The sequence below is a fragment of the Sphaerodactylus townsendi genome, linkage group LG03 (genome assembly GCF_021028975.2).
Source record: "Sphaerodactylus townsendi isolate TG3544 linkage group LG03, MPM_Stown_v2.3, whole genome shotgun sequence".
NCBI classification, from domain to species: domain Eukaryota; kingdom Metazoa; phylum Chordata; class Lepidosauria; order Squamata; family Sphaerodactylidae; genus Sphaerodactylus; species Sphaerodactylus townsendi.
This window is the reverse complement of record NC_059427.1, coordinates 23,041,578-23,054,909: the sequence shown is the minus strand read 5'-3', so window position 1 is coordinate 23,054,909 and position 13,332 is coordinate 23,041,578. Positions and strand designations below refer to the sequence as shown.

At 46.5% G+C, this 13,332-nt stretch overlaps 1 protein-coding gene across 2 annotated transcripts; it reads right to left on the bottom strand.

The window, feature by feature from the left end:
- Positions 1 to 891: 891 nt before the first annotated feature.
- On the bottom strand, positions 892 to 12,417 carry LOC125429749. 2 transcript variants are annotated; one of them, XM_048491143.1, is made up of 6 exons: positions 12,352 to 12,417; positions 11,158 to 11,373; positions 7,489 to 7,586; positions 5,652 to 5,749; positions 2,178 to 2,387; positions 892 to 1,382 (listed from the first exon to the last, which is right to left on the bottom strand). In XM_048491143.1, the coding sequence occupies exons 2-6, from the start codon at positions 11,316 to 11,318 to the stop codon at positions 1,299 to 1,301; spliced, it is 651 nt and encodes a 216-aa protein (XP_048347100.1). In that variant the 5' UTR covers positions 11,319 to 11,373; positions 12,352 to 12,417; the 3' UTR covers positions 892 to 1,298. The 2 variants fall into 2 exon arrangements, with proteins under 2 accessions (XP_048347100.1, XP_048347101.1); XM_048491144.1 differs by having other exon boundaries at positions 2,186 to 2,387.
- Positions 12,418 to 13,332: the final 915 nt, after the last annotated feature.

Genomic DNA, 13,332 nt, shown 5'->3' with positions numbered 1-13,332 from the left:
GCAGGTTTGATAAAACTCAGTTAGTTGTGATATCCCAATGTTTGCCTGGCATCAAGCCAGAATTTCAAACCAAGACTTGGTAGACCATAATTTGTAGTAATGGTAGATGATAATTTGGTAGACCATAATTTGTAGTTTCAGCTCACAAACCACATTTTTATTGGGTTGCATCATTCCTTGCAGCCACTTGGCCATATAGATGGCAGTATGGGGATAACCTTTATACTTCTATTTGTGTCTGTGACCTCAAGTCACTGCTGAATTATGGCAACCCCGTAGAGTTTTCAAGCCAAGAGAGGTTCAGAGATGGTTTGCCATTGCCCGCCTCTGCATCTTGTGGGAAAGTGAAAAGGAAACAAGATGCAAACTAACTGGGGCTTAGGCGCAGACTAGAGATTGTGTCTCTAAATGCTCCCTCCCAGCACCACCTGTTTTTCCTGTAGTTGGAGAAGGGGAATGAAAGGGAACCTGTCAATACATCTGTATGTCCTGACTGTTGAGCCCACAGCATCCCAATCGCAATTTTTTTCAGAGGGGAAAGGGAAGTGTATGTCCTCTGAAAAGATATAGTTAAGAGTCATCCAGAATTCACGATCCAAATTGCTTGCTCAGATCAGACACTGTGAAGAGAACTTAGTCATAGATTATTTGTATAATGCACTGTTGAAGGCTTTCATGGCTGGAATCACTGGGGTGCTGTGTGGCTGTGTTCTAGCAGCATTCTCTCCTGACATTTCGCCTGCATCTGTGGCTGGCATCTTCAGAAGATGAAGATCTGGAATCTCTGAAGATGCCAGCCACAGATGCAGGCGAAACGTCAGGAGAGAATGCTGCTAGAACACGGCCATACAGCCCAGAAACCACACAGCACCCCAGATTTGTATACTAATAGATTCAAAAATTATTCCCAAGGAAATTTCAGGAATTCACACACACACACACACACACACCCCAGAACTTGTCACATCTCACACTTGAAATAATTAGATCAGCACTGGAATAGAGGGCTCCTTGTCCACAGAATTATTCACACATGATGGTACCCAAACACCTTGGATCTGGAGGCTAACATGATGTGTTAGAGAAAGTGGACAGAACAAACTTCTTGTTCCATAATACTATAACTTATGGGTAATCAATGATGCTGATGGGCAATAAACTCAGGATGGATCAAAGGAGGGTGTCCTTCACTAAATGGCCACCGTATAGATAGCTTTAAAAAATGGATTAGACAGATTAAAGGAAGGAGAAATAAATCACTAGCTGCCTGACTCACATTCAGAAGTAAGAAATTTCCTCTAACTAGGAGGCATCACCGTGGGGTCTGGGTAGCTTGGTCTCTGTGCTCTGTTGGTTGGTCCTTCAGGGCAACTGGCCGGCCGCTGTGTGAAAAAAAATGTTGGATTAGATCAGGGGTCTGCAACCTACGGCTCTCCAGATGTTCATGGACTACAATTCCCAATTCCAATTGGCCATGCTGGCAGGGGCTGATGGGATTTGTAGTCCATGAACATCTGGAGACCCGCAGGTTGCAGACCCCTGGATCAGATGGACCACTGAAGTGATCCAGTAGGTCTCTTCTTAGGCAACAGTGAAAACTTAACTATGTCATTTAATATCCTTATGGTTATTTAATTTATTGCTTTTTCATAAATTAAGTTTTAGAAGTTCTGAGCTTTTGTCAATCTGTCATTGCTGTTGCACACAATGGAATACCAGGAGGACGTCAGATAAAACAGAAAAACTGACTACCTGTAAAATCATACTGCTTGACAAAAATATACTTCTGGCTTTGGCAAAAATGTCTGGAGAACGTCTTGCGTCCCCCTCCCTTCATACCCCACAGACAAAAACATGAAAATTGGGGGCTGGTTTACTTCTTATTGGGTTGAACGCTGCCTAAACATTTTGGAAAAACAGTGATAACGTTGTTGTTTTTAAATGTAAACTAAGATTTCTGGTGAGATATCTGGATTATCTCTCAAAATGCCTTAGGCAAGCTGTGCCTTCAGTGACCACCGTCCTGAAAACTGCCTTGTCTGGACCAGGGGTCTGCAACCTGCGGCTCTCCAGATGTTCATGGACTACAAATCCCATCAGCCCCTGCCAGCATGGCCGATTGGTTGCAGACCCCTGGTCTAGACCCAGAATTGGTCCTTCACTGTATTCACTAGTACCTGCTTACTATTCAGGGTGAAGTGCAGGTAGCGAGTGGGTCCTTCAGTCCCATTGGGGTCGCTGAGGTCAGTGATGTGCTTTGTGGCCAGGAGACAGCTGGCTGTGCGCTGGTGCTGTTTCCCAAGACGGTACATTGTGTGCAGCTGTCGCCGCCAATGATCCACTTGCTGCATCCGATATGTGGAAACTGGGCGTCCTAGCCATGGTACCTGGAAAGGGGTGGAAGTATGTCAGAAAGTGCCATATTTGTGGGCATAGGGGCATAGCCTCCCTGTAGCTGCCTGTTCATTTCAAGGAATATCTCTAAGGCAACTTCATGTCTCTATGTGCTGTCTACATCTACAGGAAGGTTGGCGGTGGATCCAGAAAGCTGTTATTGAAGAAGAGAGGAGAGCTCTTTTTGACCATGAGAAGGACTATGCTGGGTATAGAACAGGGGTCAGCAACCTTTACCACCCAAAGAGCCATTTGGACCCATTTTCCACGGCCCCAAAGATCCACTGAGCCAGAGAGGTGGAGCCCCCTCCGGTTTGGCCCCTCCACTCACCTTTCCTTCCAGCGCTGCTCTGGAGGGCTGGAGGGACACGTCCACGCTACCCTCTGACCTCCAGGCCACGTGGAACGCAGTACAAGGCTGAAAGAGCCGCATGCAGCTCCGGAGCCGCGGGCTGCAGACCCATTGGTATAGAATCATAGAGTTGGAAGGGGGCAGGGGCCATACAGGCCATCTAGTGCTCAATGCAGGATCAGCCTAAGCAAGATTTCCAGGGTATAAATTTTCTAGAGTCAAAGTTCCCTTTGTCAGATACCTCATGAGGGAGCTTTGACTCTTGAAAGCTTATACCCTGGAAATCTTGTAGATCAGCAGTTCTCAACCTGTGGCGACCCTTTCCCAGGGGTCGCCTAAGACTCTCTGCATCAGTGTTCTCCATCTGTAAAATGGATAAATGTGACGGTTGGGGGTCACCACAACATGAGGAACTGTATTAAAGGGTCGCGGCATTAGGAAGGTTGAGAACCACTGTTGTAGATCTTTAAGGTGCTACTGGTCTCAAGTCTTACAGCCCCATCCAAAGGGCAGCCGGGGCACCATTGCCACATGTCTGCATCATCTCCAGGGGTTTTCCCCATTAACAGTTGAACTGGTTTCTACCTAGGTTCGCCTCAGTGAATCCCCGAGCTCAACATTGTTTTGTCTCAGTCCCCCCCCCCCCCTCAGAACTGCAACATCCTTGTCGCAGTTATGAACTACACTTTTCTGCCGGAACAAGGTCGATACCGCTTTGAAGTGGGGAAGCATCGAAACGACACCTCATCCGTTCAACCAATCACGAGCCGCTTTTGTGGCATGTGCTGAACGGGAGAGTCGTGGCGGGCAGAAAGCGCATGTAACTGTAAACTGTAAACTGTAAAAAATATATATAAAAAAATAATGCTCCTGTTTCCTGCCGTAACACAAGCGCCAATCACGATTGAGGAGCGAAACAGGCACCAAGATGATCCCGCCCACTTAGCTCGGTTCCAGGGGGCCAACTCAGTTGCTGCGCGGACAGCCTAGAATCGCCCTCCACTGAAGGGAACCGAGTCGACCTTAGCGCCCTTCTGTAGTGGGGAAAGCCTCTCCAGAGGACGTTCAGGCAGTGCGGGGAGGCAGCAAAAAAAAAAAAAAAGGCCACCTGGAAAGCCCTCCATAAGGCTGAATGGAATCACACCATCTTTTGTGGTGGCGTAAGTCCAAGGACTGGGTGACAGAACTCCCAGCTTGAAAGCCCAGGTGGAAGCCAAATAAAGGCCTGCCTCTTTCCATGCTGGCATCTGCTTGGACACCAACATAGTGCCACAGTGGTCCCCATGTCCTAGTCTTGCCTACACAGAGTTGTGGGGCACCTGACTCTGGCATCTCTGCTGGCAGGGGTGTACCTTGCCTATCTGGAATGGGCTGCCCATCATCTACTGCAGACCAACTCACTTGAAACTATCTGCCTAGAATTAAACTGCTAATAGATGTTCCTATTTCAGGCCCTCAGACAGGAAGTACTAGGACAAGACAGAAACAGGATCCAGTGCTAGGTAGCCTGAAGAGCTACCCAGTTGCTCAGAACAGGGAAACGTTGATGGAGAATCGCATGTATTGCAGGGAACAAAGATACCACAAGGGGCTGGTGTAATATAGATTGTGGGATGGGTGAAGACAAGGGACTATATTAGAGAAGCTAGGATTCTGCCTTAGATCACTTCTTATTATTTTATTTTATTTATTTTATTTTTTCAATTTATATACCGCCCGATCCCCGGAGGGCTCCGGGCGGTGAACAACATCATCTAAATAACAACAGGAGCGATCATACAAATATAAATACATAGGCTCCATCCCATAAAATAATTTAAAACTCATAAAAACAGCGAGTAACCATAATACATAATAAACAGAAGGCGTTCGGCCCCAATTTAAAACCTACCTCCATGGGGGTGGGGGGGCAGTGGGGCCCCTCATATGAGGGGACCCTGATGTAACTGCCCCAGGCACAGAGCAGTGAGGGGGCACCATATTAGCAGCTGGACACTCCAAAGGCCCGGTGGAACAACATGGTCTTACAGGCCCTGCGGAACTCACCCAGGTCCCGCAGGGCCCGGACAGCTGGAGGAACGGTGTTCCACCAGGCCGGGGCCAGTGCCGTAAAAGTCCTGGCCCGCATGGAGGCCAGCCGCATCATAGAGGGGCCGGGGACCACCAGCAGATTGGCCTCTGCAGAGTGCAGAGGCCGAATTGGGACATATGGGGTGATGCGGTCTTCTATTGCCAACGTAACAACTTCATGTGCTTCTAGTCCTCAATAGCAAAAAGGCCAATCAGGACAAAGCTTAGAGTTCAGCTATAGAAGATACTGGGAGTTCTCTGAATATTCAGCAGAGATCTCAGTTTTCCCACCTCTAAAAATTGTGGGGGCTCAACAACTAGGTTGGGGCGGGGGAGTCTTCTAAATGTTCTGGCTGTGCTGGTTTTCACAAACTGAAACAGCCTAGTTACCTAATGAGGTAAACATGAAGGTACTTGGCATATGTGTCTATATATTTACTTACTCTCCACCCCTGACTGAAATTAAGCCTGTTTGGAACCGAGCCAAATACATATCCTACCTCTGTTTAACCCTATCGGCAACACCCTTGCTTCTTTTTGTTGTCTACTTGGTGTCAGATTTCAGAATACAAAATCCTCGGGGCAGGGAACTGTCTTCCTGTACTCTGTAAAGCACATCGTATACGGATGGCACTGCCTTATTTATTCATGTTAATATTTGAGTTGTTGGATCCTGCACAAAAGGCCTACGGACAGATGCCCGAGGGCCGAGAAAGTTGATTAACTCACAGCTGAGAAATCTCCAGCTTAGAGATGGAAGGGAAGGAATTTGGCAGTGGAAGAGTTCCCAGTCCCTGAGTTGCTTGCTGGATCTAATCCCAAGCCTACTCCTCACCTGGTAGGAAAGCAAGTTGCCCTTCTTAGCTTCTGCAAGCTGACGCCGGAGCTTGGGTTCCTCATGCAGGGCCTTCCATAGCTCCTCAGCTCCCCGGACTATGAGACAGAGAGGGAAGAAATGAAGTTGACGCAGTTCTGAGCCATCATGAGACACACACCCCTTCCCCCAGAGTGAACACAGTCTTCAGTATGTGCTCTATCTTCCCTCATCGTTTCATCTCTATGCCAGGAAAAATTTCACCCAAAGGTGACAAACCTTACTAGACCTGGTAAATGCCTGCAGATTCCAGACACACAGACTGCAAATCTAGATTTACTGCAAACCGGAAGATAGAATTTCTAGAGTCTACACTCTTCCACAGACCTGTATACACAACATATATGGGTATGTAGTCGACATATGTGGAAGCAGGAGAGAGGGTCTGAAGAACAGTATTTGACAGAGCTTATGCACATGTAACCCCCCATGCCCTGAATGGATTGGCCCAGAATGGGGGTGGAGACTCGGAGCAGCAGAGAGGCTGAAAGAGCTCTTTTGCAGAAGAACAAGGCTACCAGACTCGGACCTTGATTTCTATAAGCCCTTAACACCTTGTTAAGGTAATTGCAATATTGTTGGAAACTACTGGGAAGGTAGTTGTTGTTTTTGCTATGTTGTAAATGTTGGAGTTTATTGTTTCAGGGTTTTCTTTTGTGGTTGTAATGGGTGAGAGTTCTCCTGGAGACCTTCATCATGTTGCAACCTGTTCATCAAGCCCTTGGAGTCTTCAGGAGCCAGCCAACTTGCAAAGAAGATTTGGACTTGGCAATATCAGTAGACTGTAAATAGAAGGACTTGAAATGCAACCTGAACAGGACCTTGAATTGTAACGTTAAATGTTGATGTTTTAAAAGTGTTAATTGTAAAGAAAAGTAAACCATTTTGTTGTTTAAAAATTGTTGTTGCAACTCATTCCAAGTACTGCCCCACAGAACCCACAGTTAGAGGTTACACACACACGCTCATACAGTCTGTATTTGTGCAAGCACTGTGGCCATGCTGAAATACACCAATGATACTTTGTGGTTTGCAGGAAACCACATTTGTAATTATCGATCAACAGAGCAACATGACCATGGTATGCCCTGTGTGAGCCCTTGTACATCTGGAGCTACCTTTTTGCTTTCTCCTCAGCATGAGGCACATCAGGTCAGGCAAGAGAGAGAGATTGCCCCTAAAGGAGAGCAAGTTGATCATGGAGAAAAAGCAGCATTCGCCCATTGTTGTCAGTATGTATACCCCACCCCCACACCACCAGATGACCTGTGGTGGTGGTCATGGGTTTGTCTCTTCTCTGGGGCCAGCTTGCTTTTTTTCCCAGGTGGCTCCTGTGGTGGTGGTGGTGGTGGTGGTGGTGGTTTCACTATTTCTTCTCTGGAGTTAGCCTGCTTTCCTTCTGACAGCTACCTGGGTGCTGGGAAGAGAGCACCTCTCCCATACCTGTGCTACAGACTTCTTAGTTATGGGTTGATCAACCATCTCTGTCCTCAGGCATCTGTTCCAGTGCCTGTTGTGGAGGATGACCTTGCTGCATCCTGGAACATGAGAAAGTTGCCACTGGTAGCATGTCAAAGAGCCATCAAGTGGGTGTGTCACTGGGTAAACATATGTTGGTGGTGAAGGGGAACTAGTGGACTTGGGTTAGAGGGGTATTACAAGGTTAGCATGCATTACAGGGTCAGTCACAGGGAGATAATGGACAGGAGCCAGCACATCATAGAATCTCCACTTTGCCATGCATTAAGACGGAGGAAAATAGCTGAGAGGAACTTTTCTAACCCAGTGGGTGCCTTACCTGTCCTAGCCACCAGTAGGCGCTGTACTGGAGGGCTTATCGGCTTTTCCAAAATGGATGGATTTACAATATCAGAGGCTTTCTCAGGGCCCAGCAGCCTGCAGGGAAGGGAATAAAATTGGCCATGGTGGGTTGCTGGGACCCTAAAAGGATGGACATAGTTCACTAACGAAAAGCTGTCATACCATATCATCATCACAGCAATGGTCTCAGTACTGTTTATGACTTTATATGTCACCTCTAAAGAAGGTTCCTAAGATAGTGTTTAACTCAGCTGCAATCATTTAGGTCACTGCTGTCGTTGGTTTGCTTGCTTTTTAGAATTTTGTGCTAGTCAAAGTCACTTTTGTTCACCTTTCTCTGTAGATCCCCTTTCTTTGTGGAACTAAATATGCAACTCATTCACAGTTCTGTTTTGCCCCTCCCCTTTCCGGAATCTTATTTTCATGGTGAACCATAGTAATATCACAATTGCTTCAATGTTATACAGGTAAGTCAATGGAAAACAAGATATAAGAAGCGAAGAAGAGAAGAGTTTGGATTTCTATTCCCCCTTTCTCTCCTGTAGGAGACTCAAAGGGGCTTACAATCTCCTTGCCCTTCCCCCCTCACAACAAACACCCTGTGAGGTAGGTGGGGCTGAGAGAGCTCCGAGAAGCTGTGACTAGCCCAAGGTCACCCAGCTGGCGTGTGTGGGAGAGCACAGGCTAATCTGAATTCCCCAGATAAGCCTCCACAGCTCAGGTGGCAGAGCTGGGAATCAAACCCGGTTCCTCCAGATTAGATACACGAGCTCTTAACCTCCTACTCCACTGCAGGAAATGGTGTTACAGGGGAGCAATCCGCTCTCCAATATCATCCCGGCAATACACAATTGTAACAGCAGCAGAACGCCTGCGCGCAGAAAGTGCGTTTTCGAGCCGCGAATCTTCTTCAGTGCGTATGTAAACTCATCATAATGCAAGTTCTTGTTTCCAATAAATAGCATTCAATTATTCTTAGACAACTGCCAAATTGTAATAACAGTGAATCTCAAGAATCCCTTCTGCTATTCCTTTGTGGCTATTGCTGGGATGATGTTGGAGAGCGGATTGCTCCCCTGTAACACCATTTTCTGCTTATATATTGTTTTCCATTGACTTACCTGTATGACATTGAAGCAATTGTGGACTCATTAAATCTCTGATATTACTTACCTGCACGGAATATTCATCATTGTAGAAATCGATGGATTTATGAATGGACCATTTCCACTGATGTACATTTGATACTTTGTTATTATTGACAATCTGCACTCTGCTATTATTGTACATTCCTATAGAATCTCACTAAAATAATATCTAATAACATATTCTCCTTGTCATTTGGCGAGTTATTGGGTTTTGGCCAATCCTTTTGCTTTGCTATTGCTTACATCTCGCCCTTTGTGTATTGTCTCTGAACCATAGTAGTATAACAAAGGATTTATGAGTGAGGAAATAGAGGCCGATTATGCACTGGTGCTCTGCCCTGCACTGAAGGGAGATTGTTTTCGGGGCAGAGCTTCTGTTGTGGACACCTTTTTCTCCCCTCAGACTCCCCTCACAGCAGATCCCAAAATCTCTGCTATTTGGTCAGTGGGTAAAGAGCGAGTTCCCCACCTGTCTTGCAGGGAAGATGAAACAAATGGCCCTGTGTTATTCTTTGCTTGGGGAGGGGGGTTGCTCCACCCACTCCCACACTCTACTTCTGCCTTCCGTAGTGATCAGGCGGGCTTTTAAAAACTGTATTTCAGCTTCAAGCATTTGTGCCACATTAGATCGATTGAAACAATGACAGATCCAAACAGGAAAATTGAATTACCAAGGAATGTCGAAATAACAAGCCTCTCTCTCCTCCTGCAGCAGCAACAGGACATGTGATTGTAGGGCTGGAGTGGGGCTGGGGTGGGGGAGAAAATATCAGTCCTAGGACATGGTCCACATTTTCAGCAGAGTGTGGTCAAGGAAACTGCTTTGCCTCTTTCATTTGGAGGGGGGATTATTTTTGTAAAGTGGCTACAATATTGATATAACAGCAATAACAACGATATCGATATAACAGCAATTTAAAGGGTTTTAACAAAGGGTTTTAACAAAGCCAGTAACCTTGCAACTACTGGGTTTGATGAGATGTGTGCCTTTAAGAGCAAGTTGACGGGTGGAGTTAAGAGAAACACGAAAAGCAATTAGAACTGAGAACAGGAGAGCTCAGCAGGCAAGTCATGGAGCAGGTAGCAGAGAAACGCAAAGAGGCCCACCACAATTCCACTATGTAGTGAAGAGCCCCAAGGAAAGCCTTCTATATGCACAATGGGTCTGAGTCACTTGCTTCTGTCCTGTGTTGCACATTTCCCCCATTTGTATCAGTGCAACGTATTTGAAAAATGCTTTTAAAATGGACCTTTAGAGCACCTTTGAGCCCAGGAACAAGCCCCCAAAGCAACACAACTAGGCCAAGTTAAAAGGCCGCTTAAAAAACAAACCAATATAATCAGAAATAATGGGTTGGCTCCGATGATGTACAAATCATAGCAGCATATTACTGGCAGGCACGGTTCTTGTTTGTCTCCCGCATTCCCGTGAAATCTCTATAAATCTGGTGATGCAGGTTGCAAGACCGCTCAGGTAACAAGCTATGCGGCTGAGGAGGTTGCAGTGAGGAAGGGGAACAAGATGGACTTGCCTCCACCTTGTACCTGGATAAGCAGAAGCACCACTGGCACAAGAAGAAAATGGGAATAATTTCACCCGCTTCCTCTTCTTAAATGCCGCTCCCGGGGCCACAAAGGGATCCCACTATCTCCAGCACCAGCTTTTCAAGACTGCCAGGCAGCTGCATGCTTAGTGCATAAACGCGCAGGGATCGAATTACACCGATCCTTTACTGTCTGCACTGTCTGCCGATTGAGTTCCGGATTATGTTTAAAGTGTTGGTTTTTACCTTCAAAGCCGTTCGCGGTCTCGGGCCTGCATACCTGAGGGACCGCCTCTCCCCATATTGCCCCGGTAGGCCCCTCCGCTCCTCGGAGGAAGACCTACTCGTGATCCCTGGCCCAAAAATGATCAGGCTGGCCTCGACGAGGGGCAGGGCCTTTTCAGCCCTGGCCCCTACCTGGTGGAACAGGCTCCCTCGGGAGATCAGGCCCCTGTGGGACTTACAGAGTTTCCACAGGGCCTGCAAGACGGACCTGTTCCGCCAGGCGTTTGGCCAGCCTGGTTAAAAATACATCTACCATGTCATCTGGCCTCCCGTGGGCACAGGGTGGGGGGTAGTGGGGTAGCCAGACGCCATCCAAATTTTTAAATGGGTTCTGTTTTTGTGTAATTAATATTTAAATTATGTTTTAATGTATGTTTTAACCTTGTAGTGAACCGCCCTGAGCCCGCAGGCTGAGGGCGGTATATACAATTAATAATAAATAAATAAATAAATAATAAACCCACACGTGCAAGTATGTGATATGATTATTAGAGATGCTCAGAAGCACAGTCCTGACCCCACAAGCTCCAGGGCCATGCCCATTTGCCCACTTGCTCAGCCCCCCTTTTCCCGCACATTCACTTTTACCACCTCCTGGCCTTTAAAGGACTGAACAGAGGTTCCAGGGAGGGTTAAGACGTTTATCCTAACGGAAAAGGAACTGCTCACCTGTAGAGATGCTGTTGATAATCAGGCAGGGGTCTACCAGGAACTACTTTCTCCTGAACGTTTTGCAGATTCTGGTGCCTAGGTCTTTTGGAGCCACCCCACCTATGAGACTCTTTGAGTTGTTCTGAACGTAAAGGCCAGTCACGATTTGGATGTACCATCACAGCCTATTAGGAAGGCAGACGTGGAGCAGAGGGAGTAGTGAGAAGACTTTGGCTGGAGAGGAGAAGAGAAGGTGAAGGAATGTCATGATAGCCATGTTTAAATATTTGAAGGGATGTCATGTTGAAGAGGGAGCAAGCTTGTTTTCTGCCACTCCAGAGACTAGGACAGTGGTGGCGAACCTATGGCACGGGTGCCAGAGGTGGCACTCAGAGCCCTCTCTGTGGGCACACGCAAACAAAGTGTCCCCCCTCACACATCTAGGCTAACCTGGCCGCTGGGTTCGATTATTAGCATGAAACCTAAGACCTAGTTTTGTGGAAGCAGTGTAGGTAACCCTGTTGAGCACTGTTAAACCCCACTGATTTTCATGCGAAGAACTAAACCACGATCCTTTACCTGGGAGTAAGCTCAGATGCTGGCAATGGGACTTGCTTCTGAGTAAACCCTCCTAGGGTCGTGATTCACCCGTTGGAAGAGTTGCATGGTTGCTTCAAAGCAAAGCCACCAACTACTACCAAGATTACTTCTGAGTAACGCATGCCTTGGAGCCAACCGTTTTTTCTAAACTAAAACCTCAGTATTCAGGTTAAATTGCCATGTTGGCACTTTGCGATGAATAAGTGGGTTTGGGGTTGCAATTTGGGCACTCGGTCTCAAAAAGGTTTGCCATCACTGGACTAGGACATGGAGTAATGGATTCAAACTACAGGAAAGGAGATTCCTAAACGTTAGGAAGAACCTCCTATGGGCTATTCGACAGTGGAATATGCTGCCTCAGAAGGTGGTGGAGTCTTCTTCTTTGGGGATTTCTAAACAGAGGCTGGATGGCCAACTGTCAGGAGTGCTTTGATTGTGCGTTCCGGCATGGCCGGGGGTTGGACTGGATGGCCTTTGGGGTCTCTTCCAACTCTATGATTCTAGCCCTGAAATTGGAATCCTTTCCCGCTTCCTCCAAAAACAACAGCTTCCAGTCCCTTCTCTTTCATTCACTCCCAAGCCCAGCCCGCTCCCAAGAAGTGTGTGACTAACCTTATGGATTCTGAGTTCAGGATCTGATGTGCAGCCACTCAGTATTGTGGCATCAAAGCTCTTTAACTGTGTTGTTTGGGTGTAGTCATGGCACTGCCGCATTCTTCCTGCTTTATGAACGGCAGACACCAGAGTCTGTTACCCGGCCAGTGGCCGCAAGGAGAACCTTCTCTACTGTGGCAGTGAGCAAGTGTAGCACTGTGGTTGGCGTACTGCTGCTGGAAATCTCAGTTCAGATCCTTGTTAAATCATTAAACCTACAAAGCAAATTGTATGTGTGTGGAGGCAGTGCGGGGGGAAATCAGTCACGCACGCAGCAGGTCTTTTGGAAGACTGATGAGACAAAATTAAACAACGACCAGACATGAAAGGATAAAGAACACATTTTGTCTGGCAGGTTTAATAACCTGGAAAAATCTAAAAGGTTGTGTAGCTGTAACTCTAAGGTAGTCGAAACACTGGCTCACCAGCTATTACATTGCACTAAATTTGCTAAAATTAGATCTAAATAAGTCAATCTACACCCTCTCTTCCAATCTGAGTTAACAGATTCGATTAGATTATTTCTCTTGTTGAACAATTCTGATTCTGTTTTTTGTGAAGAGGTTGCAAGCTTTGTTACGGAAATAATTCAGAACCAGTAATAATATGTATATATCTGAGGTTATCCTTTTTGCCTTTTAAATTTTTTATGTTTGCTGTGTTTTGTTACTGTTGTTCTATGTATGCCAATAAAGGCTTTGCTTTGCTTTGCTTACATTTTGTCTGACTAAGGGAGACAACAAAACATAATGCGCCTTCAGTGGAATGACACGGATGCTGTTGTTAAGTTTGAAGCAAATGTGTCCTTCACAGTCTTCCTGCTTTTTTTTTTGTACTAAGGAAGTGTGCAACTATAGAAAAAGACAAATTGGATTTACACCCCATTTTTCTCTACTGCAAGGAGTCTCGAAGTGGCTTACAATTTCTTCCCTTCCCCAC

Coding starts and splice junctions, on each gene's coding strand:
- LOC125429749 (XM_048491143.1), bottom strand. CDS start 11,318: ATGGTACATCCAAATCGTGACTGGCCTTTACGTTCAGAACAACTCAAA. Junction 5,750..7,488: donor CCTACTGGTGGCTAGGACAG/GTAAGGCACCCA, acceptor TCTGTCTCATAG/TCCGGGGAGCTGAGGAGCTA. Junction 2,388..5,651: donor GCAACTTGCTTTCCTACCAG/GTGAGGAGTAGG, acceptor ACCCCTTTCCAG/GTACCATGGCTAGGACGCCC.